Source organism: Pantherophis guttatus, chromosome 8 (assembly GCF_059756535.1).
Source record: "Pantherophis guttatus breed Tessera chromosome 8, ASM5975653v1, whole genome shotgun sequence".
NCBI classification, from domain to species: Eukaryota; Metazoa; Chordata; class Lepidosauria; order Squamata; family Colubridae; genus Pantherophis; species Pantherophis guttatus.
This window is the reverse complement of record NC_142070.1, coordinates 59,746,637-59,771,440: the sequence shown is the minus strand read 5'-3', so window position 1 is coordinate 59,771,440 and position 24,804 is coordinate 59,746,637. Positions and strand designations below refer to the sequence as shown.

General features: G+C 47.5%; 1 protein-coding gene across 1 annotated transcript in view; it reads right to left on the bottom strand.

Annotated features, from left to right (window-relative positions):
- LOC148112672 (uncharacterized) overlaps positions 1-24,407 on the bottom strand; it is a 130,168-nt gene extending 105,761 nt beyond the window's left edge. Inside the window, exons 1-3 of the mRNA XM_087875400.1 lie at positions 24,348-24,407; positions 23,255-23,395; positions 17,964-18,591 (exon numbers count right to left, since the gene is read on the bottom strand). Coding sequence (XP_087731526.1) covers positions 17,964-18,591; positions 23,255-23,395; positions 24,348-24,407 — 829 coding nt within the window. The remainder of the gene's footprint in view (positions 1-17,963; positions 18,592-23,254; positions 23,396-24,347) is intronic.
- Between the last annotated feature and the right edge of the window lie 397 nt (positions 24,408-24,804).

The following is a 24,804-nucleotide window of genomic DNA, read 5'->3' as shown; positions in this document are numbered from 1 at the left end:
GAGGGAAGAAACCCTCACTCAAAGAAGCATTAATAATCCCCTGGAGCCAGCCTCAGGAAACCGCCCAGGAAGCCAGCACCAACCAGGAGGGACATGGGTCCAATAAACATGTGGCAGTGCTAAGCCTACCCAGAATCCTGTCCACGTCCTCGGGAATCACATGGTCAAACTCATCCCAGATAACATTCACAAGACCCACCTCCGTCACCCCATCTGGATCTACCCAATCTGAGTCCAGGCCTTCCCAAATCTGAGTGACTTTGTCATGCAGGAATTGCACAAAATCCTCAGCCCTGCCCTGCAAGGGGTCTTCCCTCGCTCCCAGATGAAGGAGGGAGCTGGTCACCCTAAACAGGGCTGCTGGGCGGTTCTCTGCAGACCCGATAAGAGTGGAAAAATAGTTAGATTTTGCCACTCTTATCGCCACTAGATAGATCTTAATATGAGACCTCACAGTGTTCGGTCAGATTTGGAGCGGCTGGCCCTCCAGTCGCTCTCCAGGCGTCTTTTCCAGCACTTCATCTCCCTCAGCTCCTCAGAGAACCAGGGAGCCACCTGGAATCAGCACCGGGTCAGAGGCCGCAAAGGCACGACGCGGTCCAAAGCTCCAGCAGCCGCCCTATCCCAGGCGGCCACCAGTTCTTCAGTCGAGTCGTGAGCCAGAGCATCAGGGAACGGTCCAAGCTCCATCAGGAACCTATCTGGATCCATCAGGCGCCTGGGGGGGGGGAACCACCTTGTCGGTTCCGCCTCCCTGCGGCGAGGTGTGGTGGTACGAAAGTCGAGTCGAAGGAATGAGTGATCTGACCATGACAAGGGTTCAATAACTATATCCCCTATTTCTAGATCACTCAACCACTGACCTGAGATAAAACACAAGTCCAGAGTGTGTCCCCCCATGTGGGGAGTGGCCATGAACTAACTGGGTCAGGTCCATGGCCGTCATGGAACCCATGAACTCCCGAGCTGCCCCAGATGCTTCACTGACAGATGGCAGATTGAAATCCCCCATGACCATAAGTCTGGGGGTATCAACCGCCACTCCGGCTATCATGTTGAGCAGCTCGGGCAGGGAGCCAGGTACGCAATCAGCAGGCCCATCTGCACCCCATGATCCCACTTCACAAGGAGGGACTCACATCCGGCTATCTGAGGTACAGTGGCTTCCCTCGGACAAAGACCTTCCTTAATAATAACTGCCACTCCCCCGCCCCTTCCCTGAGCCCTCGGCTGATGGAATGCACGGAAACCTGGTGGGCACAATTCAACGAGGGGAACCCCCCCTCTTGACCCAACCAGGTCTCCGTAATACCCGCCAGGTCCGCACCCCCTCCTGCACCAGATCACAAATGAGGGGGGCTTTATTTACAACAGACCTGGCGTTGCACAACATCAACCAAAGGCCCAGGCCCTGAGGGTCTGAGCAACCCAGGGAAAGAGAAGAGCATTGGGGGCCGGAGTGCGCAATCACTCGAAGATAGCGAGTGCGCACTCCCACAACACGATATGGCCCTCTGCTCCCACCATATCTGCCCCTCCCACCCACAGTCCAGATGGAACAGCCCTCACCAGTATGGAATCTTACTGTATGGAGGGGCTTCCCCAACCTCTTAAGTATTTTTCCCTAAAGGACTAGTCAGGTCTATTTACAATTCGGGATTCTTCCTAATTGTTTTAATGAACTTCTCACTTTTACTCAAAGTTACACCCATTGTTCTTTCTCCTCAAGCACTGGATTGTTACTACCTGTCTTTGCCCTAGGGATGTTCTGTCCCTTCTGGTTCTAGCTTGAATCTCCCAGCCTGCGCTGGCTTATTTTTAAAGATCCAAACTCTTCTCTATCTATCTTGATCTCCCAGCAGCCACTGGCCTGTTTTTAAAGATCCAAACTCTTTTTAATTTATATGTCCATGGAGCCAGGCATCCCATTGACTTAATAGTTGTCCTAAAAGACTGTCGGAAGGGATTTGTTAGCTTTACAATTTTTTTTCTTTAGGTTTACAACAACTACAACAATTGCCCATCCTCTTGAGAGTTTACCTGATTATAGTTTCCTGAGATTCTTGATTTAATGGCCACTCAAAATCCACAACACCAGTTCGCTTCCCTTTGGGCTGGCCTTTCCCCTCGCATAAGGAAATGCAACCTTTCAGGTCCGCACTTGCCTTTGTTGGAAGAAACATCCTTCTGGGTTCTGCTCCAAGTGGGGAAAACAGACACTGGAAACATGGAGACTGCTTGGAAAGATGGTTTAATGGTGGACAGGATCACATGGCTTGAGTTCCTGAACAGAAAAGGGCAGATACAGCGAGTTTTTCAGGTTTTATACTCTCTCTGGCTTTGAACTTCCTGGGGCCCAGAAAGAGTATCCTGATTGGTTGTCAGACTCCCAGGGGGTGGGGGTCTTGCTGGCTGATGGTCACATGTGCTTCCCAGGTCACATGTGGTGAGTCTCTGCTGCTATTGTGTAGAGGGCTAATCCTATCTTTCGCAATTCCTACTATGGCTCTGCCTGAAGGAGGCAGATCTTTGTTATGTAGAATAGACTGGCCCAGGCCTTAATGGCCCATTGACAAAGGGTGGGGGGCAGGAAGGTGGCAGCTGCTTTGTCTGTAAAATATGCTTCTCATATTTCTGCCTTTTTCATATTTCCTAAAATATTTCACTCTTCCAGGAAAGGGGTGGGTGCTAACTTCCTACACCTTGAACTCACCAGTGTTCCCAGAACAGGAGTCCAACACACACACACACTGCTGTTGTCACAGAACCCCCCACAATCGCTCTCCTGACCACCCAGGTACAATTGCGTGTTTCCCTCCTTCGGGGCAAAAGGTTCTTATCTGAACCAGTCGACTGGGTTACCTGGTCCTGGGCCTTAGTTGTTGACTCTCTTTCTCTTTCACATTCTTTGATTTTGTAAATCAGAGTTGTTAATTTAATTTGGCTCAGAGCCTGCAATGGGTAGCTGGAGCTCAGACAACTTCAGGCAGTTGAAAACAACCAGCGTGCTCCTGGATTTCACCGAGAACAGTGCCCCCTAGAGGCCCTTTGAGCCCCACATTAGGCGCCAAATTTGTGAGATTTAAAATTCCCAAAATTTTATACTCACAACTCCAAGACAAGTCTGGTTAACAAAATCAAAGATTTATTGAGGAAAAACATGAAAAAAGAAAGAAAGAAAGAAAAGTGGTTGCAAGCGCGGCCTCTTAGACCCTTCCCAAATGGATTGAGTTCAAAGAGCGCAAAAAGCAGTTTTCAAGCTATACATTTTATACACCTTCACAATGCACACCAAGTCTAAGAAGCCCTCCCAACTCCTCCTTATTCTCTTAAGTCATCCTTTAAGTCAGGGGTCACCAACCTTTCGGAGCTCAGGGACCACTAAATTCATAATTTTAAATCCCATGGACTATTAATATGATCTGCCTAATGACCGGCTGGGTGGGCATGGCTAGGTGGTCATGTGACTGGGTGGATGTGGCCAACTCAATGTCACTCACATCGAGGGGCACCTCGCCTCTGTTCGCCTCTCCCCCCCACCCACTCCTTGCCTCCCCGCCCGGGCTCCTTAGGGCCCCAACAGGAAGCAGTTGTTGGAGCTAAGCAGCCACCAGGAGAAAGAGTTGGCAAAACAGCTCAGTTCAAATTGGATCTGACTGAGAAGGAGGCTCAGCAGAAGCACCTCACTGAGGACTAGGAGCATAGGTTTTCCAAGCTGTAGGAAGTTAGCACCCACCCCTTTCCTGGAAGAGTGAAATATTTTAGGAAATATGAAGAGACAGAATATTATGTTTCCCTGTATGAGAAATGAATAAGCATATTTTGAAGCAGCTCCCATCTTCCTGCTCCCACCCTTTGTCAATGGGCTATTAAGGCTTGGGCCAGTCTATTCTACATAACAAAGATCTACCTCCTTCAGGCAGAGCCATAGTAGGAATTGCCAAAGATCCAACAAAGATAGGATTAGCCCTCTACACAATAGCAGCAGAAACTCACCACATGTGACCTGGGAAGCACATGTGACCATCAGCCAGCAAGGCTAGCTAAGACCCCCACCCCCTGGGAGTCTGACAACCAATCAGGATACTCTTGGGGCCCCAAGAAATGCAGAGCCAGAGAGAGCATAAAAACCCAAGGATTTACTATCTCTGCCCCTTTTCTGTTCAGGAACTCAAGCCATGTGATCCTGTCCACCATTAAACCATCTTTCCAAGCAGTCTCCATGTCTCCAGTGTCTTTTTCCCCACTTGGAGCAGAACCTAGAAGGAGATTTCTTCCAACAAAGCAGAGGGAAGACTTGCAAAAATGCAAGGCCAGGTACTGGTGCCTGGAGGCTCAGCAGGCTGAGAAGGTCAGCCAGTTCCATCCATGAGGCAGTCCCACTGGAATAAGGCCCTCCGGCTCTTCGCCACCAGCAGCACTTCCCTCCAGCCTTTGCCCAGAGCCCTGCACCAGGAGGTTGAAGCAGATCCCCAAGTCAGAATTTCTCCCCCCCTCCTCCGACCGACACAAAAAGACCCCAAAGGGGGAGACTCTCTGCAGCAACACAAATGTTCATTGCACATATCTGTCCCAGGGGCTGTATTTTGAGGACCCCTGATTTAGTGCAATATAAAAAATGCAAATTTTTTTTTTGCAGACCACCAAAATTTTCTCACGGACCACCAGTGGTCCATGGACCACCAGTTGGTGACCACTGCTTTAAGTTGTTTTATACTTTAAAGGGTCTTCTTGACAATTTCCGTCCCTCCCCTAATGTTCCTGTCTCCTGATAGTGATTTTTGCCCAAGGCTTAAGTTCCTGTTTCCTGGAGAGCTCTTAACAAGTCATAATGCATTGTCTCCACTGATTACCATTTGTGGTCACTTTACATAGTCAGAAAACAGCAGACAGATAGTCTCACACTTTTGTATTACATCTGTTACAATTCATAAAAGAATAACCTTTATTTATTTCCTTTACACAGAATTGATGTGTATCTCCTTCTTCCTGCAGTCTGCCTCCAGGCTTCCCCAGATCCTTCCAGGGACCTTTCTTGCTTCTGGTGTTTGGGCAACATCTTCAGAATCAGAATAGAGCTGGAAGGGACCTTGGACCTGACTAGTCCAGCCCCCTGATGAAGCAGGAGATCCTATACCACTTCAGACAAGTAACTGTCCAGTCTCTTCTTTAAAACTTCCAGTGATGAAGCACCCACAACTTTTGAAGGCAAGCTGTTCCACTGGTTAATTGTCCTCACTGTTAGGAAATTTCTACTTAATTTCAGGTTGCTACTCTCCTTGATTAGTTTATATCCATTGTTTCTTTTCCTGCCTTTTGGTGCTTTGGAAAATAAATTAATCCCCTCCTCTTTGTGGCAGCCTCTCAAATACTGAAATACTGCTATCATGTCACTCCTAGTCCTTCGTATCGCTAGACTAGCCAAACTCAAATCCTGCAACCATTCTTCATATGTTTTAGTTTCCATCATCTTAGTTGATCTTCTTAATTGATCTTCTTTGCATTTAGTTAATCATCTTAGCTGATCTTCTTTGCATTTTTTCCAAAGTCTCCACATCTTTTTTGTAATGTGTTGACCAAACCTGGATGCAGTATTCCAGGTGTGGCCTTACTAAGGCTTTATAAAGTGGTACTAATACTTCATGTGATTTTGATTCTATGCCTCTGTTTAACCAAGGATTGTATTAGCTTTTTTGGCGGCAGCTGCACACTGCTGATTCATGTTTAAATGATTGTCTTGTGGGAAGTATACCCCAAAAGGACAGTGCCAGAAACCTCACAGCACCAGAAACCTCAGAAAACAATGCCCAAAGTCTCAAGCCAGCCCTTCCCCCTTTAAGAAAACCCCAGGCAAAAGCACCAGCTGAAAGGAACACTTAGTAGAGCCATTAAGATAAGGGGAATCAGACTAAAAATAAACTCTCCAAGGTAAACTGAAACTCCCTTTTTCCTGCCTCCCTGACAGGATTAACTCCTAGGACAAGAAAAACAAAAGACCTGGGACCAAGATTAACCCAGGAAAACAGGAAAATAAAACTCAGGGCAATCAGAAACACATAAAAACCCATCAACCTGCAGGAGCTTCAAAGGGGAATTAAGCTTAAAAGGCTCAGAGTCACACTTCCAAGTTTGCATGCAAGCGAGGAGCCCTGGAGCTGTGTTACTACTTTTCCTGCCTTCCTGAATTAAAGGATCCCTTTTCTGGCAGCTGGCTTTCATGTCTATTTCTTCTCAGCATCGGTGACTGCTTCCCAGCTGGGGAACGACACAGGAAATTTTCTTCCAGCAGTCCATTAGGACTCCAATGTCCCTCTCACAGTTACTGTTTTTGAGCTAGGTTTCGCATAATCTGTACTTGTATCTTTGATTTTTCCTGCCCAGATGTAAAATCTTGCTTTTCTTCAGATTAAATTTCATTTTCTTGGCTATGGCTCATGGTACACGTCTGTCAAATTCTTTTTGGATCCCAAGCTTGTCTTCTGGTATGTTGGCTAGTCCTTCCAGCTTGGTGTCATCTGCAAATTGGATGAGTTCCCCTACTCCCTCATCTAAGTCATTTATGAAGATATTGAAGAATACTGGGCCTAAGACGGAACCTTATGGTGCCCCACTACTTACTTCCCTCCATGTAGATATAGTACCATTAAGGACTACTCATTGAGTACGGTTTATCAGCCAGTTACAAATCTATCTGGTGGTGATACTGCCTATTCCACATTTTTCTAATTTACCAAGAAGTAGATTATGGTCAGAGGTGGAATTCAGCTGGTTTGGCCTAGTTCGGCCAAACCGGTTGTTAACTTTGGGCCCAGTTTGGCTAACTGGCTGATCCCACCACTGGCTGGGCCACCTCTCGCCCCTCCCCTCCCTGGTACTCCTCACCTCAGCTGCCCTCTCCTGGGGCCATTTTGGCATCTCAGTGCTCCTCTAATCGTCCCCACCCCCACCCCCTCCAAGCAAGTGACATTTGCGTCGGCAAAAACCCAAGGCAGCTCTGACATGGCACTTGGAGGGAGGGGCTGGACCTACTAAGCAGGCGGCCAAGCTAAGGGCCTGATGGACCCCATCTCATCACTGGAAATCCAGGCGCATGTCAGCGGTGACAGGCAAAGCCTTGGCTAGGCTCCTTGGCAGACAACGAGCTTCACAGAGTCTAGTGCTTGGAGATGGCTGTGCCCTAAGGAGACTGAGGGCATTGTTGAGGGTCCTGCGAAGAGGGGCTCAGGCAGGCCCAGTCCCTGTGTGGCACCATGATCCACAAGTTGCTGCTGGCACTGCGTGGCTATCCAGACAGCCTCTTCATGGGCAGTGGCCTGAAGGTGGGTGCCCCTCACCCTCCCAGGCCCAGACAGCCACTCCTGACCTGGCCTGAGAAGGTAAGGCCAACAGCGGGGGATGGAGATCAGCAGCTCCAGGCCCACCGCACTCAGCCAAAGGGCTGCCTGGGGGAGACACTGTGAGGCTTGGCCATCTTTTGGGCCCAACTCTCCCACACCCTGACTGGGCAGGTGGGCAGATGCAGAGCCCTTGCCAACTACCAGCTTTGCCCGCCAGTCTCTCCGGCATTTCCACCCCTTGGGGCAGTGCAAATACTGATAATTCCAAGCATGGAGGCATGCATTCGGTCACCTTTGCAGAAGGGAACAGAAAGGCCTGTTCTGATCAGTGTGTAGCAGAGTAGTACGGGAAGGGGGGTGAGAAAGAAATCCTCTTGATTCCTGTGCATGTCTTCTCACTAACTATAAGTGTGTGTTTGTGTGTGTGTCTCTGTGTGTGTATATAGAGGAGCTCTTCCTGAGTCTTCTTGCTTCTCTGAAAATACACAGTGATCACTGTATCTCTTCTCGGAAGAGCTCTGCTCCCCACCACACACATACACATGTACACATACACGGTGTAATGTGCTTTACTAATAAGAATTTATCTATTCTGGCCTGCCAATCCCCCGGCCCTAGTCTAGCCAAGGCTTCTTTGGTATCCACATGTTTTACTTAGGGACGGCATAGTTTTGTTCCTGTCATAGGAATGCTGGATTGTGTCTCTGTTTTAGAAACTATTGATGAATGCTCTTTTATGGGTGTCTACATATTTTATGAAAGCAACTGTTCAGTTTCAGAGGGACTTCATTGGAATGAGCTAGGGTAGATAGTAGGGGCTTCGCTCTTGGATGTTGTTTTCTTCTAAAAGTGACATGTTTCCATCAGTCTTTCTCTGTAGGTACATATGAGCCGTGGTGGTGCAGTGGTTAGAGTGCAGTATTACAGGCTACTTCTGCTGACTGCTGGCTGCCTGCAATTTGGCAGTTCAAATCTCAGCAGGCTCAAGGTTGACTCAACCTTCCTTTCTTCTGAGGTGGGTAAAATGAGGACCCAAATTGTTGGGGGCAATATGCTGACTCTGTAAACCGCTTAGAGAGGGCTGTAAAGCACTGTAAGTTTAAGTGCTATTGCTATGTAGGGTCATTTTTTTAATGAAAGCTGTTTGTTCCCTATTGTGTTCAATTTGGATGTATCAGTTTTCTTCTTGGGGTCATTTTTAAAGAAGCTGTTTGCTCCCTATTGTGTTTTATTTTGGTGTATTGTTTAGATTGAGATTTCTTGCTTTGTTCATTGTTCATTGAGTTTCAGACTGCCTAGAGTTGCCTCTAGACCTTTTACTTTTTCTTCTATTAATTCATATAGTTTACATTTGATAATGTAAATTTGAGTCTTCTGTGGGCATAAACTGAAACATATGACACATTTTGCAAGTCACTATAGTGCCTGTCTCTATTTCCATGACTGTTTGTTTGTTAAATTGAAAATTAAAATTTTCTAAAAATTAAATATTTTCCAAGTTGTGAAGTGTCAGTTTACAATAGTTTACAAGAGTTCTTGGTCCTTTGTTCTTTGTCTTGAAAAATTCATCACTATCTTTCCTGTTTTGATGCACCTATCACTTTTTCCATGGTTTGTTATTTTTTTTTCTGAGATCGTTAAGAATTTAAAAATTGTAAAGAATTAAAATAATTGAAAAAGAAATTAAAAATTGAAAAAAATTAAAAATTGAAAAAAGAATTTAAAATTTAAAATGATATTTTAGAGGTGAACAAAGATTAAAATTAGAAAAAAGAATTTAAATTTTTTTAATTAAAAAAAAGAAAAAAGCATTTTGTAAAAGGAATTTCAGAGATATTAAAAATGTAAGAATTTACTAAAGTTCTTAGACCCTTATGAAGTGTTATGCACTTTTTTTTGTTGGAAATCTCAGGCTGTTTTTTAAGAGATGTTTTGCTCTCAACCCTCTACTCCTTGCCTTGAAAGTTTATCCCTTTTCTGCCTATCCACAAGTGTTTTGTAGCTTTTCCTCCCTGCTTTCTTGTCCTTCAGTTGCCCAGCCACTGCCAGGATCTTCAGGTATGTTGTGCTGATCTGGCCACTCTGCTCTGCTCAACTGGTCCACACGCTGTTCTCAGTCCTGCTGGTTCCCCATTAGGCACTGCTGTTGACGCTCTGCTCCTTTGGCACTTAGTTCTGCACTGCTACTGGTCGAGATCTGCCATGTTGCTCACAGCTGTTGGCTTGCTGCCACCTAGCTCCATTTCACTGCTGCTCAGTTGCCTTTGTTTGAACCGCACTGCGTCCACTCAGATGCCAGGCTAGGGTGCTGAGGTGCCTCTCCCAGCTGGGCTCTCACTCCATTTTTCAGATTGGCCTCTCAGCCACCTCTCAGTTGAGACATTGGGCTGCTTCTCAGCTGGGACACCTCTTAGCTGGGATACCTCACAGTTGGGCCGCCGGGCTGTCTCTCAGCTGGGACACTAGGCTGCCTTTCAGCTGGGACATCTCTCAATTAAGCTGCCTCTCAGTTGGGCCACCTCTCAGCTGGGATACCTCTCACCTTGTTGAAAGGATTTTTTCCCCAAAATTTAAAAAATACTGGAAGTTTATTTTCAAAATTCCCAAAATTTATAAGATTTTTTAAATTTTAAATTAAATTTAAATGTTAGTTTATTTAAATGTTAGTTAGTTTCACCAATCTCTGTTACTTGTTTATTCTGGTTAGGCCCAATTAATAGACTTGAGACTTCCTTATAACAAAGGTATTTATTTGTTTCTTATCTTCTTCAGAATTACATTTGGACTGCAACTGCTCTGACAGGAGCATCAACTTATATACAGAGGAGGCGGGGCAAAAGGTAAGTAGGGACCAATGGGAAGGAGCATAGTGACATCATACATTTAACTCATATACAAATATACATATATACAGAAAACAGGTTAGGTATTTTCAATTGTAACAAATCCCCCTCTAAAATACCTAACTAATAATAAACCACTGGTTTTAGATATGTACATTAAATTTAGAAGTCAGATATGTATGTTGTTTGGTTGCTAAGGGTTTAGTGAGAATGTCAGCAATCTGTTCACTCGTATCGCAGTGAATAGCCTTAATAAAACCTATACTTGATAATTGTCTCACATGTTTATATTTTTTTTATTTATTTATTTATTTATTTATTTATTTATTTATTTATTTATTTATTTATTTATTTATTAAATTTATATACCGCCCTATTCCCGAGGGACTCAGGGCGGTGAACAGTGAAAGATAAAAATACATGTAATACAAACGTTAAAAAACCAATTAAAATATACTAAACACTCTGGTCCTAGATAATTCAAGACATCCCAGTTTAAAACAAAATCAAAAGCAATATAAAGGGAAAGTTAGGCCAGGCCGGCCTGCTGAAACAGGAATGTTTTGAGGGCACGGCGGAAAGTGCGCAGATCCAGAATCTTCTGTATCTCTGGGGGGAGCTCGTTCCAGATGGTGGGTGCCCTCACAGAAAAGGCTCTCCCCCTGGGGGCTGCCAGTCAACACTGTTTGGCTGACGGCACCCTGAGAAGCCCCTCTCTATGGGAGCGTACTGGGCGATGAGAGGCTATTGGTGGCAGAAGGCGGTCTTGTAAGTACCCTGGTCCTAAGCCATGGAGCGCTCTAAAGGTGGTAACCAAGACCTTGAAGCGCACCCGGAAGACCACCGGGAGCCAGTGCAGCTCGCGCAGGAGGGGAGCCACATGGGAGCACCATGCTGCTCCCATAACTACCCGCACGGCCGCATTCTGGACCAGCTGGAGCCTCCGGGTGCTCCTCAAGGGGAGCCCCATGTAGAGAGCATTACAGTAGTCCAGGCGTGAAGTGACGAGGGCATGAGTGACCGTATTTAACGAGTCTCGATCCAGAAAGGGACGCAACTGGCGAATCAGGTGAACCTGATAAAAAGACCTCCCGGCCACAGCCATCAAGTGCTTTTCTAAAGACAGCCGTGAGTCCAAGAGGACGCCTAAGTTGCGAACCCTCTCCGTGGGGGGCAATGACTCGTCCCCAATAGTCAGTGATGGCACCAACTGACTATATCGGGACGTCGGAAACCACAGCCACTCGGTCTTGGATGGGTTGAGCCTGAGTCTGTTCCTCCCCATCCAGATCCGTACAGCCTCCAGGCACCGGGACATCACTTCAAGGGCATCATTGGGGTGGTCCAGGGTGGAGATGTATAGCTGAGTATCATCAGCATACTGATGATACTTCACCCCAAAACCACGGATGATCTCACCCAGCGGCTTCACATAAATGTTGAACAGAAGGGGTGAGAGAACCGATCCCTGTGGCACCCCACATATAAGGGGCCTCGGGGTCGACCTCTGCCTCCTTGTCAACACAGACTGTGACCGATCAGAGAGGAAGGAGGAGAACCACCACAACACGGTGCCCCCCACCCCTAGCTCTTCCAACCAGTGCAGCATGATACCATGGTCGATGGTATCAAAAGCCGCTGAGAGGTCTAATAGGACCAGGATAGAGGAGCAACCCCTGTCCCGGGCCCTCCAGAGATCATCTACCAATGCGACCAATGCCGTTTCCGTGCTGTATCCAGGCCTGAAGCCCGACTGGAACGGATCTAGATAAGCCGATTCATCCAAGTACTGAGGAAGCTGTTGCGCTACCACACTCTCAACAACCTTCGCAATGAAGCGAGGGTTGGAGACTGGACGGTAATTAGCCAACACTGCTGGGTCCAGGGAAGGCTTCTTGAGGAGAGGCTTCACCACCGCCTCTTTCAAGGCGGCAGGGAAGGCACACTCCCTCAAGGAAGCATTTATAATCCCCTGGAGCCAGCCTCGTGTAACCTCCCGAGAGGCCAGCACCAGCCAGGAGGGACACGGGTCCAATAAACATGTGGCCATGCTCAGTCTGCCCAGTATCTTGTCCACGTTTTCCGGAGTCACAGAATCAAACTCTTCCCAGGTAATATTCTCAAGACTTGCCTCCATCCTCCCTCCTGAATCTACCCAGTCAGAGTCCAAATTTTCCCGAATCTGAGCGATTTTGTCATACAGATATAGTACAAAGTCCTCGGCTCTACCCTCCAAGGGGTCCTCCCGCGCTTCCTGGTGGAGCAGGGAGCGGGTCACCCTAAACAGGGCGGCCGGGCGATTATCTGATGATGCAATAAGAGCGGAAAAATAGTTACATTTTGCCGCTTTTATTGCCACCAGGTAGGTCTTAATATGAGACCTTACCAGTGTTTGGTCAGATTCAGAATGGCTGGCCCTCCAACTGCTCTCCAGGCGTCTTTTCCAGCGTTTCATCTCCCTCAGCTCCTCAGTGAACCAGGGAGCCAGGTGAGATTGACGCCGGGTTAGAGGCACGCCGCAAAGGCACGACCCAGTCTAAAGCTCCAGTGGCCGCCCTATCCCAGGCGGCCACTAGGTCTTCAGTCGAGCCACGTGCCAGAGCCTCAGGAAATGGCCCAAGCTCCGTCTGGAACCTATCCGGGTCCATCAGGCGCCTGGGGCGGAACCACCTCATCGGTTCCGCCTCCCTGCGGCGGGGTGCGGCGGTTCAAAGGTCAAAGCGAAGGAGGGAGTGACCATGACAAGGGCTCGATCACTATATCCCCTATCTCGAGACCACTCAGCCACTGACCAGAGACAAAAACCAGGTCCAGCGTGTTTCCCCCCATGTGAGTAGGGCCATGAACTAATTTGATATCGATATGTCGAGATCTTTGGCCTATTGCCTCGGAAGCTGATATATCTATTGCTGCTTTATTATCTTCATTGATAATAATAGGATAAATGGGTTCAGCCCATATATTGGACAACAAATCATCAAACCAGGTCAGGTTATTGGTTGCCTTAGATAGGCAAATGTATTCGGCTTCTGCCGTGGAGGTGGCAATTAAATTTTTTTTGCCAGTATACCAATGTACCGTGCAACCATTTATAAGGAAAACATAACCGGAGGTACTTTTTTGACTTTTTGGGTCTCCAGCCCAATCTGCATCAGCATAACAAGTCAATATGGGCTTTTCTGAAATAAATGGTTCTACATATAAACAGACATCAGCACTAAATTTTAGATACCTTAGAATTCTTTTGATTCCTTCCCAGTGATATACATTAGGGTTGCTTACGTGTCTTGACAATAGATTAACAGCAAGGGTGATATCTGGTCTGGTCCAATTAGAAATATATGATCCAATAATAGATCTATATAAAGTGTTTTCTTTAAACGGCTCATGTTCGTTGTGCATGTTTCTAGTGAAGTCAGTTGACATGGGGGTCTCGCAAGTTTTTGAATTTATCATATTGCACTTTTGTATAAGTTCTATAATTTTCTCTCTTTGGGATAATTTGAATCCTTTATCGGTTTTATCAATTTGGACTCCTAAATATTTATTTACTTTTCCTAATATTTTTAAGTTGAAGTGTTTACCCAATTGTTCAGCAAATTCATCACATTTGATTTTATCTTGTCCAAAATACAATATGTCGTCAACATAGATTAGTACATATTCAATAGAATTATTTTTTCTTTTAGTGAAAAAACATAGATCCGATGAAGTGGCTATAAAACCCATATCTTTGAGTATTTTTGACAGACATTCATACCATCGTTTACCAGACTGTTTTAATCCATATAGACTCTTATTCAACAACCAAGTTTCTCCTTTTTGAGTATTCTTTCCTAGGGGTGCCTTTACATATATTTCCTTATCGAGATTGGCATGTAGGTATGCAGCTTGTACATCAAACTGATACACGTCCAAATTCAGAATGGAAGCTAGTACTAATGCAGTCTTTACGCTCTCTGCTCTAACAGTAGGTGAATATGTGTCTTCGTAATCATCAGGAAATCTTTGGGCAAATCCTTGAGCTACTAACCTAGCTTTATACAGGAATTTGTTATCTTCTAGTTCTTTGATTTTAAATATCCATTTAGTACCAATGGGGGACTTATCTGTGGGGGGATCTGCTGGTGTGTACACGTTTAGTTCCTTCAAACTATCCATTTCCTTTTTCATCACTTCCTCCCACTTTGTTTTCTCTCCCAGAGGTAATTTAAGTATGTCATCATATGTATTGGGTGTTAATTTTTTGGCATTGAGAGATAGTATGTAGTCATCAAATCTTTTTGGAATTGTACCCCTATTTGATCTAATGGGTCTATCAGGAGGAGATTCAGTACCTTGCATAAATTTTGCTTCCTTCTCAGTTAATGGGTCTACTTTCAAGATAGGATGCCCTTTTTTCCATTCCTCATTAATTACTTTTTGATAATTGTGTTTGTCTGTCTTTATGATTTTGGGCTCAGTAACTGGTGAATTGTGTTTTCTGTGAGTGGGTGTTGTGTTCTCTGACTCGGGGCACAATTCGTTAAGGTGTATTTTGGACCAATTAGAGTGTTCATGGAACACAGCAGATCTAGACATGATGAATTGGTTGTTTTTATCTATGAAATGATATCCCTTAGTTCCTGATTCGTACCCCATGAATCTTAGTCTTTTAGATACTTTTTCGCCTTTGTGTCTCAACTGTTTAGGCACATAAACATCAGCAATTATGCCAAATATTTCTAGATGTCCAATTTTTGGTTTTTTGTTATACATGAGTTCATATGGTGTTTTGTTAATTACACTGGACCATAATCGATTTAGGGTATAATTAGAATATGTGAGGGCTTCAGCCCAGAAAGATTGATTTAAACCAGCATCGTCTAGCACACATCTAACCATGGTTTGTAATAAACCATTTTTTCTCTCTATGACCCCGTTCTGAAAGGGTGAGAAGGGACAAGATTTAAAATGTAATATTCCCTGCATCTTTAGCCAATTGGAAAATTCGTTAGACAAAAATTCTGAACCTCTGTCAGTCATTATTTGCTTGATTTTTACATTATGTTGAGTTTCTACCCTTTTAAAGAATTCTTTGAATTTTTTGAAAACTTCACTTTTATGGTTAAGAGTGTACACGAACCCAAACCTGCTGTAATCATCGACTATAGTTAGGAAATATTTTTTTCTATATTTGATTGATGGTTTCATTGGGCCTATGACATCCATATGTACCAATTGGAAAACTGATTGTGTGGTGCGAGTGGCCTTTTTGGGCTTAGGTTTGTTTTTGAGCTTAGAGGATTTACATACAGAACACTCCAAATAGTTTTTACAACTCTTTACTTTGATGTCTTCGGAACATTCTAACATTTATTCGGAATATTCTAACACCAGCGGAATTGCAAAAAACTGTGCTACTCGGAACATATATATCTATATATAAGTATATTTTAACAAGAAACTTGGTTGATACCTGGGACACTGGCAGCAATCTGTATCACCATTAGCACCAATGGTATTTGTGATACATTTTAAATGTCCAGTTGACTGAGTTTCATGTTTAACTGTGAAAGACCCCTCAAACTGTCGTGAGAGGACAGTGTATTTACCAGTGGAGCCTCATGGCTGTGTGTTACATCTGATTTCGGGATTACCAAATGGACCCCTGATTACGATCTCCGCCTCCCTCGTTGTAACCTAAGATGTATACTACCTGTGATCTTCTTGTGCTGTGAGATTCCCCCCTCTCGCAGATCTGGCCCTCCACATTATCGAGGGCCTACCTCAAGGACGGGTTTTGGGACCCAGAGAGGTGGCATGTGAAAACCAGGGGGTTGAGGGTTTTTTTATCAAATTTTTTAATTAAACTTTTAAGGGGTCCCAGGGAGGGGGAGGGTCGAATTAGAACTCGGGTTGTGGGTTTGGGGGAAAACCCACAAGGGGGAAGGTTGGGTCTGGCCTCGAAGTGCGGCGAGGGGGGTGGGGGACCTGGGGTCGAGGGGGGTGTCAGAGCTCATCCGGATAGTGTTTCAAACATCAATACTGTGGGTGGGAGGGGTAGATATGGCAGGAGCAGGGGGCCATATCGTGTTAGGGGAGTGCGCACCCGCTGTTTACGAGTGATGGCGTGCTCCGGCCCCCAAGGCTCCACCCATTCTCCAGGTTGCATAGACCCTCAGGGCCCAGGCCTTCGGCTGATGCTATTCAATGCCAGGTCCGTAGTAAATAAAGCCCCCCTCATTTGTGATCTTATTCAGGAGGGGGTGCGGACCTGGCAGGTATTATGGAGACCTGGTTGGGCCAGGAGGGGGGGTTCCCCTCATTGAAATGTGCCCACCAGGTTTCCATGCATTCCATCAGCCAAGGTCACAGGGGAGGGGCGGGGGGTAGCGGTTATCATTAAAGATGGTCTGAGACCGAGGGAGGCCACTGTTCCTCAGACGGCCGGCTGTGAATCCCTCCTTGTGAAATGGGGTCACGGGGTTCAGAGGGGTTTGCTGATCACGTACCTGGCTCCCTGCCACGTGGCAGCAGCCCTGCCTGAGCTACTCAACGTCATTGCCACGGTGGCGGTTGATACCCCTAGGCTTATGGTCATGGGGGATTTCTACCTGCCGTCCGTGGGTGAGGCGTCGGAGGTGGCTCAGGAGTTCATGGCTTCCATGACAGCCATGGACCTGACCCAGTTAATTCATGGCCCTACCCACACGGGGGGAAACACGCTGGATCTGGTTTTTGTCTCTGGACAGTGGTTGAGTGATCTCGAGAAAGGGGATATAGTCACGGAACCCTTGTCATGGTCTGATCACTCTCTCCTTCGTCTCGACCTTCGAACCGCTACACCCCGCCGCAGGGAGGCGGAGCCAGTAAGATGGTTCCGCCCCAGGTGCCTGATGGAACCTGACAGGTTCCAGATGGAGCTTGGGCCATTCCCTGAGGCTCTGGCACACGCCTTGACTGGAGACCTAGTGGCCGCCTGGGATAGGGCGGCCGGTGGAGCTCTGGACCGGGTCGTGCCTTTGCGGCCTCTGACCCGGCGCCGATCTGATTTAGCTCCTTGGTTCACTGAGGAGCTGAGGGAGTTGAAGCGCCAGAAAAGACGCCTAGAGAGTAGTTGGAGGGTCAGTCTTTCTGAATCTGACCGGACACTGGTAAGATCTCATATTAGGAATTACCTAGTGGCGATAAAAGCAGCGAAATGTAATAATAACAACAACAACAACAATAATAATAATAATAATAATAATAATAATAATAATAATAATAATAATTTTATTTCTATACCGCCCTTCTCCCGAAGGACTCAGGGCGGTGTACAGCCTATTTAAAAACACAGAAACAAAACAACAGTTAAAATTTAAAATCATTAAATAATTAGGCTCCAATTAAAATCCCAGAAATTTAAAATACCCCAATTTAAAACGTTATGTTAATAGCCCGGCCTGGCGGAACAACAGGGTCTTCAGAGCGCAGCAAAACACCCGGAGGTCGGAGATCTTACGTATTTCCGGGGGCAGTTCATTCCACAGGGCTGGGGCTCCCACAGAGAAGGCCCTCCCCCTGGGTGTCGCCAGCCGACATAACTTGGCCGATGGCACCCTGAGGAGACCCTCTCTGTGGGAGAGGACTGGTCGGTGGGAGGCTATTGGTGGCAGAAGTCGGTCTCGAAGGTACCCGGGTCCTATGCCATGGAGCACTTTAAAGGTGGTAACCAACACCTTGAATCGCACCCGGAAGACCACTGGGAGCCAGTGCAGCTCGCGCAGGAGGGGTGTCACGTGGGCGCAACGAGTTGCACCCATAACCACCCGCGCGGCCGCATTCTGGACCAGTTGGAGCCTCCGAGTGCTCTTCAAGGGGAGCCCCATGTAGAGAGCATTACAATAGTCCAACCGGGAGGTGACAAGGGCGTGAGTGACCGTGCACAAGGCGTCCCGATCCAGAAAGGGCTGCAACTGGCGAATCAGGCGAACCTGATAAAAGGCCCCCCTGGCCACGGCCGTCATGTGCTCTTCTAAAGACAGCCGTGCATCCAGGAGGACACCCAGATTGCGAGCCCTCTCTGTGGGGGGCAAGGATTCACCCCCAATAGTCAGCGATGGCACCTGCTGACTATATCGGGGCGCCGGAAGCCACAGCCACTCGGTCTTGGAGGGGTTGAGTCTGAGCCTGTTCCTCCCCATCCAGGCCTGCACGGCCTCCAGGCAGCGGGACATCACATCAAGGGCATCGTTGGGGTGGTCTGGGGTGGAGATGTACAGCTGAGTATCGTCAGCGTACAGATGACACTTCACCCCAAAACCACGGATGATCTCACCCAGCGGCTTCACATAAATGTTGAACAGGAGAGGCGAGAGGACAGACCCTTGCGGCACTCCCCATGTGAGATGCCTCGAGGTCGACCTCTGTCCCCCTGCCAACACAAACTGCGAGCGGTCGGAGAGGAAGGAGGAGAACCACCGCAGAACGGTGCCCCCTATCCTAACCCCCTCAACCGCTGCAGCATGATACCATGGTCGATGGTATCAAAAGCCGCTGAGAGGTCTAATAGGACTAGGACAGAGGAGCAACCCCTGTCCTGAGCCCTCCAGAGATCATCCACCAACGCGACCAATGCCGTTTCTGTGCTGTACCCCTGCCTGAAGCCCGACTGGTACGGGTCCAGAAATGTAGCTATTTTGCTGCTCTTATTGCGTCATCAGATAATCGCCCGGCCGCCCTGTTTAGGGTGACCCGCTCCCTGCTCCACCAGGAAGCGTGGGAGGACCCCTTGGAGGGTAGAGCCGAGGATTTTGTTCAATATCTGTATGACAAAATCACTCAGATTCGGGAAGATCTGGACTCCGACTGGGTAGTCTCAGGGGGAGGGACTGGGGCAGGTCTTGAGAATGTTATCTGGGGTGAGTTTGATCCTGTGACCCCTGAGGACGTGGACAGGATTCTGGGTAGACTGAACGTGACCACTTGTTTATTGGACCCGTGTCCCTCCTGGTTAGGGCTGGCTTCTCGGGAGGTGACACGAGGCTGGTTCCAGGGGATTATAAATGCTTCGTTGGGTAAGGGTGTCTTTCCTGCTGCCTTGAAAGAGGCGGTGGTGAGGCCTCTCCTCAAGAAGCCTTCCCTGGACCCGGCAATGTTGGTAAATTATCGTCCGGTCTCCAACCTTCGCTTTGTGGCGAAGGTTGTTGAGAGTGTGGTTGTGCAACAGCTCCCCCAGCATCTGGATGAAACAACGTATCTGGATCCGTTCCAGTCGGGCTTCAGGCCCGGGTACAGCACGGAAACGGCATTGGTCGCGTTGGTTGATCTCTGGAGGGCTCGGGACAGGGGGTGCTCCTCTGTCCTGGTCCTGTTAGATCTCTCAGCGGCTTTTGATACCATCGACCATGGTATCATGCTGCACCGGTTGGAAGAGTTAGGGGTGGGAGGCACTGTGTTGCGGTGATTCTCCTCCTTTCTCTCTGACCGGTCGCAATCTGTGTTGACAGGGGGACAGAGGTCGACCCCGAGGCCCCTCATATGTGGGGTGCCGCAAGGGTCGGTCCTCTCGCCTCTCCTGTTCAACATTTATGTGAAGCTGCTGGGCGAGATCATCCATTGTTTTGGGGTGGAGTACCATCAGTACGCTGATGACACCCAGCTGTACATCTCCACCCCGGATCACCCCAACAATGCCCTTGAAGTGATGTCCCAGTGCCTGCAGGCCATATGGATCTGGATGGGGAGGAACAGGCTCAGGCTCAACCCATCCAAGACCGAGTGGCTGTGGTTTCCGACGTCCCGATATAGTCAGTTGACGCCATCACTGACTATTGGGGGCGAATCATTGGCCCCCACGGAGAGGGCTCGCAACTTGGGCGTCCTCCTGGATTCACGGCTGTCTTTAGAAGAGCACTTGACGGCCGTGACCGGGAGGATTTTTCATCAGGTTCACCTGATATGCCAGTTGCATCCCTTTCTGGATCGGGACTCGTTACACACGGTCACTCATGCCCTCGTCACCTCCCGCCTGGACTATTGCAATGCTCTCTACATGGGGCTCCCCTTGTGGAGCACCCAGAGGCTCCAACTGGCGCGGGTGCGCGGGTGGTAATGGGAGCGACATGGCGCTCCCATATAACACCTCTCCTGCGCGAGCTGCACTGGCTCCTGGTGGTCTTCTGGGTGCGCTTCAAGGTTTTGGTTACCACCTTTAAAGCGCTCCATGGCTTAGGACCTGGTTATCTACGGGACCACCTACTACCACCAATAGCCTCCCACCAGCCAGTACGCTCTCATAGAGAGGGACTCCTCCGGGTGCCGTCAGCCAAACAGTGTCGACTGGCGGCCCCTAGGGGGAGAGCCTTCTCTGTGGGGGCACCTACCATCTGGAATGAGCTCCCCCCGGAGATACAGAGGATCCCGGATCTGCGCACCTTCCGCCGCGCTGTGAAGACCTTTTTATTCCATCAGGCGGGCTTGGCCTAATCTCTTCCCTTTTTTAAATATGTAAATTTTAATCTGTTTTTAAATTATTGGGGTGTTTTAATCTGTCTGGGCCAAAATGATTTAATTTGATTTTATCTGGTTTTTAAATTTTTTGTACCTATGTATTTTATTGTTTGGCTGTTCACCGCCCTGAGTCCTTCGGGAGTAGGGCGGTATACAAATCAAATAAACTAACTAACTAACTAACTAAAAGAGATGATGATGATGATGATGATGATGATGATGATTTATTTGTTTATTTATTTATTAAGCTTATATGCCGCCCTCTCTCCGGAAAGGACTCAGGGCGGCTCACAGCAACAAAAACAGATAAAATCAATATTAAGTGTTAAAAACCATTAAAACTCCCCTTAAAAACCCTTCAGTCCAATCCGACCTGGCGAAATAACCATGTCTTAAGGTCACGGCAGAAAGAGCACAGGTCAGGGGCCACCCTGAGCTCCAGGGGGAGTTGATTCCATAAGGTAGGTGCGCCCACAGAGAAAGCCCGTTCCCTAGGAGTCGCCAGACGACACTGCCTGGCCGACGGCACTCCAAGGAGGCCCTCCCTGTGGGAACGCACCAGGCAATGGGGAGCTGTCGCTGGCCACAGATGGTCCATCAGGTACCCTGGGCCTAGGCCATGTAGGAGTTTATAGGTGATAACCAGCACCTTGAATCTCACCCGGAGGGCAACCGGTAGCCAATGCAGGTCGTGCAGGAGTGGTGTAACATGAGAGTGTCGGGACACTCCCATCACTACCTGCGCGGCCGCATTCTGCACTAGCTGAAGCCTCCGAGTGGTCTTCACGGGCAGCCCCATGTAGAGAGCATTGCAGTAGTCGATCCGGAAGGTCATGAGCGCATGAGTGACTGTACAGAGGTCATCATGGTCCAGGTAGGGGCGCAATTGGCGCACCAGACGAATCTGTGCAAATGCCCCCCTGGTCACGGTCGCAACATGATCTTCCAAAGTCAAACATGAATCCAGGAGGACACCTAAATTGCACGCCCTTTCAACAGGGGGCAACACCTCACCCCCTATGACCAATGATGGAATATTCCCTTGGAGCCGAGATGCCGGTACCCACAGCCACTCCGTCTTGGCAGGGTTGAGCTGAAGCCTGTTTCTCCCCATCCAGAGCCGCACCATTTCCAGGCACCAGGACATCACGTCAAGGCCATCACTGGGCTGGTTCGGGGTGGATATAAAAAGTTGGGTATCATCAGCGTACTGATGATACCTCACCTCGAAACCACGGATGATCTCCCCCAGCGGCTTCATATAGATGTTGAACAAAAGCAGAGAGATGACCGATCCCTGAGGTACCCCACATATGAGGGACCTCAAGGCTGACCTCTGTCCCCCTGCCAACACCGCTTGCGTACGCCCCGAGAGGTAGGAGGTGAACCACGGAAGAACGGTGCCTCCCACTCCCAACCCCTCAAGGCGCCGCAGTAAGATACCATGGTCGATGGTATTGAAAGCCGCCGAAAGATCTAATAGGACCAGGACAGAGGAATATCCCTTGTCCCGAGCCCTCCAGAGGTCATCCACCAGCGTGACCAATGTCGCCTCCGTGCTGTACCCGGGCCTGAAACCCGACTGGTACGGGTCCAGATATGATGTTTCATCCAGGACCAATGGGAGCTGATGTGTCACCACACTCTCAACAACCTTCGCCATAAATAATAATAATAATAGCCCCCCCACGGGGTACCACCTTGACGTGGCAGAGGGCTTAACTGCTCCAATGAAGCTGAGAGCTGTGTTGGCGATAGTGTAAACTACCAGCAGGTCCAACCATGTCAGAGAGGTCTAGGCTGAGGAGCAGAACTGAGTGCACCCAACAACCCATGCAATGAATCATGGGGAAACACAACCGAACGAAGCCTATACCGGCTCGGTCGTCGCCCGGGTTAACAAAGACCAAGTTGTGTGTTGGGGAACCTGGACATCCATTGACAAATGGCTACAGGCCGCGGGTCCCATAGCTGAGCAACCAGGGCATGGGCCTGCAGAGCAACTGGAAGATGAACACCTCAGAAGCGGCAGAAATACACCATGTCAGAGAACCGCAATGTAATGAAATGCTACTACAAAGCAGAACCAGAGAAACGAGGCTACCAAAAAAGGATGTACCAATTATGGAAACAAGAATATCCAGACTCAAGGATAACTGAATTACAATTAGCCAATCAGCGATGATTCATCACTCGGAACAAAGTGCTCAGTGAAGTCGAACTTGAAGACATATGGAAAAATTATGAAATGGGAACATACACTGCTCAACAGCCGACTGCTGGAGTGGCAGCAGAAAATACTCCAATAACATCTGGAGCAACTGAACAGCCTGAATTTGAAAAAAATGCAGATATTTTGCAAGAACAGGATCAGCAAAGGCCTGAAGTCATCATTGAAACACCAGGAGTACTCAATGCCAGGCACAAGAACTGAAAGCTAAAATCTTGGCACATGCTGCAATAAATGCAGAAATAAGAAGGCTTCCAACATTGAAGACTGTCCCTAGTAAACATTTGGTGCCATTGCTGATAGATGCGAACTAAACACTTGCAGCAATCCAGATAACATCAATTGAACAAACAAATCAGCTTGCCTACAGTACAGCAGCCATAGTAACGGAAGAACTGGGTATTCAACAGCTGCAAGCTCCTAGAAAATCGACCGAAAAATCGCAATGGAAAATCAGGTTGGAGTTGAAAATCAAGAGCCTGCGAGCAGATGCAAGCAACATGAAGAATCTGCAGGAGAAAAAGCTGAAGAACAGCAAGATTAAGAAACACCTGATAAAAAAATAAGGGCTCCGCACAAGAAGAAATGACGAAGCATTGGAAATTGTGAAGCAGCAGATAACAGCAACAGCAAGAAAAATTGAAAGATACGAAGCCAGAGTCATCCAGTACAAACAAAATCAATTGTTCCAATCAGACCAAAGACGGTTCTATCAGAGTCTGAATCAGACGGGGGATACGAAAATTGAAAAACCTTAGAAAATGGCAACTACTCAGTTTTGGAAAGACCTGTGGAAGACTGAGAAATGTCACAACAAAAGTGCTGGGTGGATCAGAGACTTTGAGATGAAATTCTCCAAGAACAAAATGGACCAACTGAAAATAACTACTGGAATGATAAGCAACAGAGTGAACAAAGTCAAGAACTGGATATCGCCAGGCAATGATCAACTGCATGGCTTTTGGCTCAAATACCTGACCAGCCTGCATGGAAAAATGGCCGGATAATTCAATGAGATGCTGCAAACAGGAAACATCAGTGAATGGTTAACAGCTGGGAAAACCTACTTGATACAGAAGGATCCAGCAAAAGGGGCAACACCTGCAAATTACAGGCCAATAACGTGTCTGCCAACCATGTTCAAGCTGCTGACTGGCATCATAGCTGACAGGATCCAGGATTACCTATAAGCAAATAACATCTTGCCAGTAGAGCAGAAAGGAAACAAGCAAGGGAGCAGAGGCACGAAAAATCAGCTCCTGATTGACAAAATGATTCTAGAGAATTGCAAAAGCCGAAAAACAAATCTGCATACAACTTGGATTGACTACAAGAAAGCATTCGACTCACTACCGCACAGCTGGATCATCAAGTGCCTGGATGTCATCGTGCACTGGTACTTTTATTGCAAATGCGATGAAGCACTGGAAAACGGAACTGTTTATTGAATGTGAAAGCTACGGACTGGTCAACATCAAGAGGGATTTTCCAGGGTGATTCTTTGTCACCTCTGCTGTTCATCATCGCTATGACCCCGCTGTCAACAATTTTACAGAAAACTAATCTGGGTTATCAAACTGCTAAAAATTCACAGAAAATATCTCACTTGCTGCACATGGGTGACCTGAAGTTATACGGAAAATCAGAAACTGAAATCCAGTCACTGACCAATACAGTTCGAATTTTCAGCACTGACATCAGCATGGAGTTCGGCCTGGACAAATGCCCCACAGTGGCACTGAAGAAAGGGAAGATCGTTGAAAGTGATGGAATTGAAATGCCCAATATACAAACCATCAAGTGCCACCAACCAGAAGCCTACAAATACCTGGGCATACTGCAGCTGGACAATATCAAGCATGGGCAAGTGAAAAATGTGGTCAACAAAGAATACATGCAAAGGGTCAGGAAACTTCTA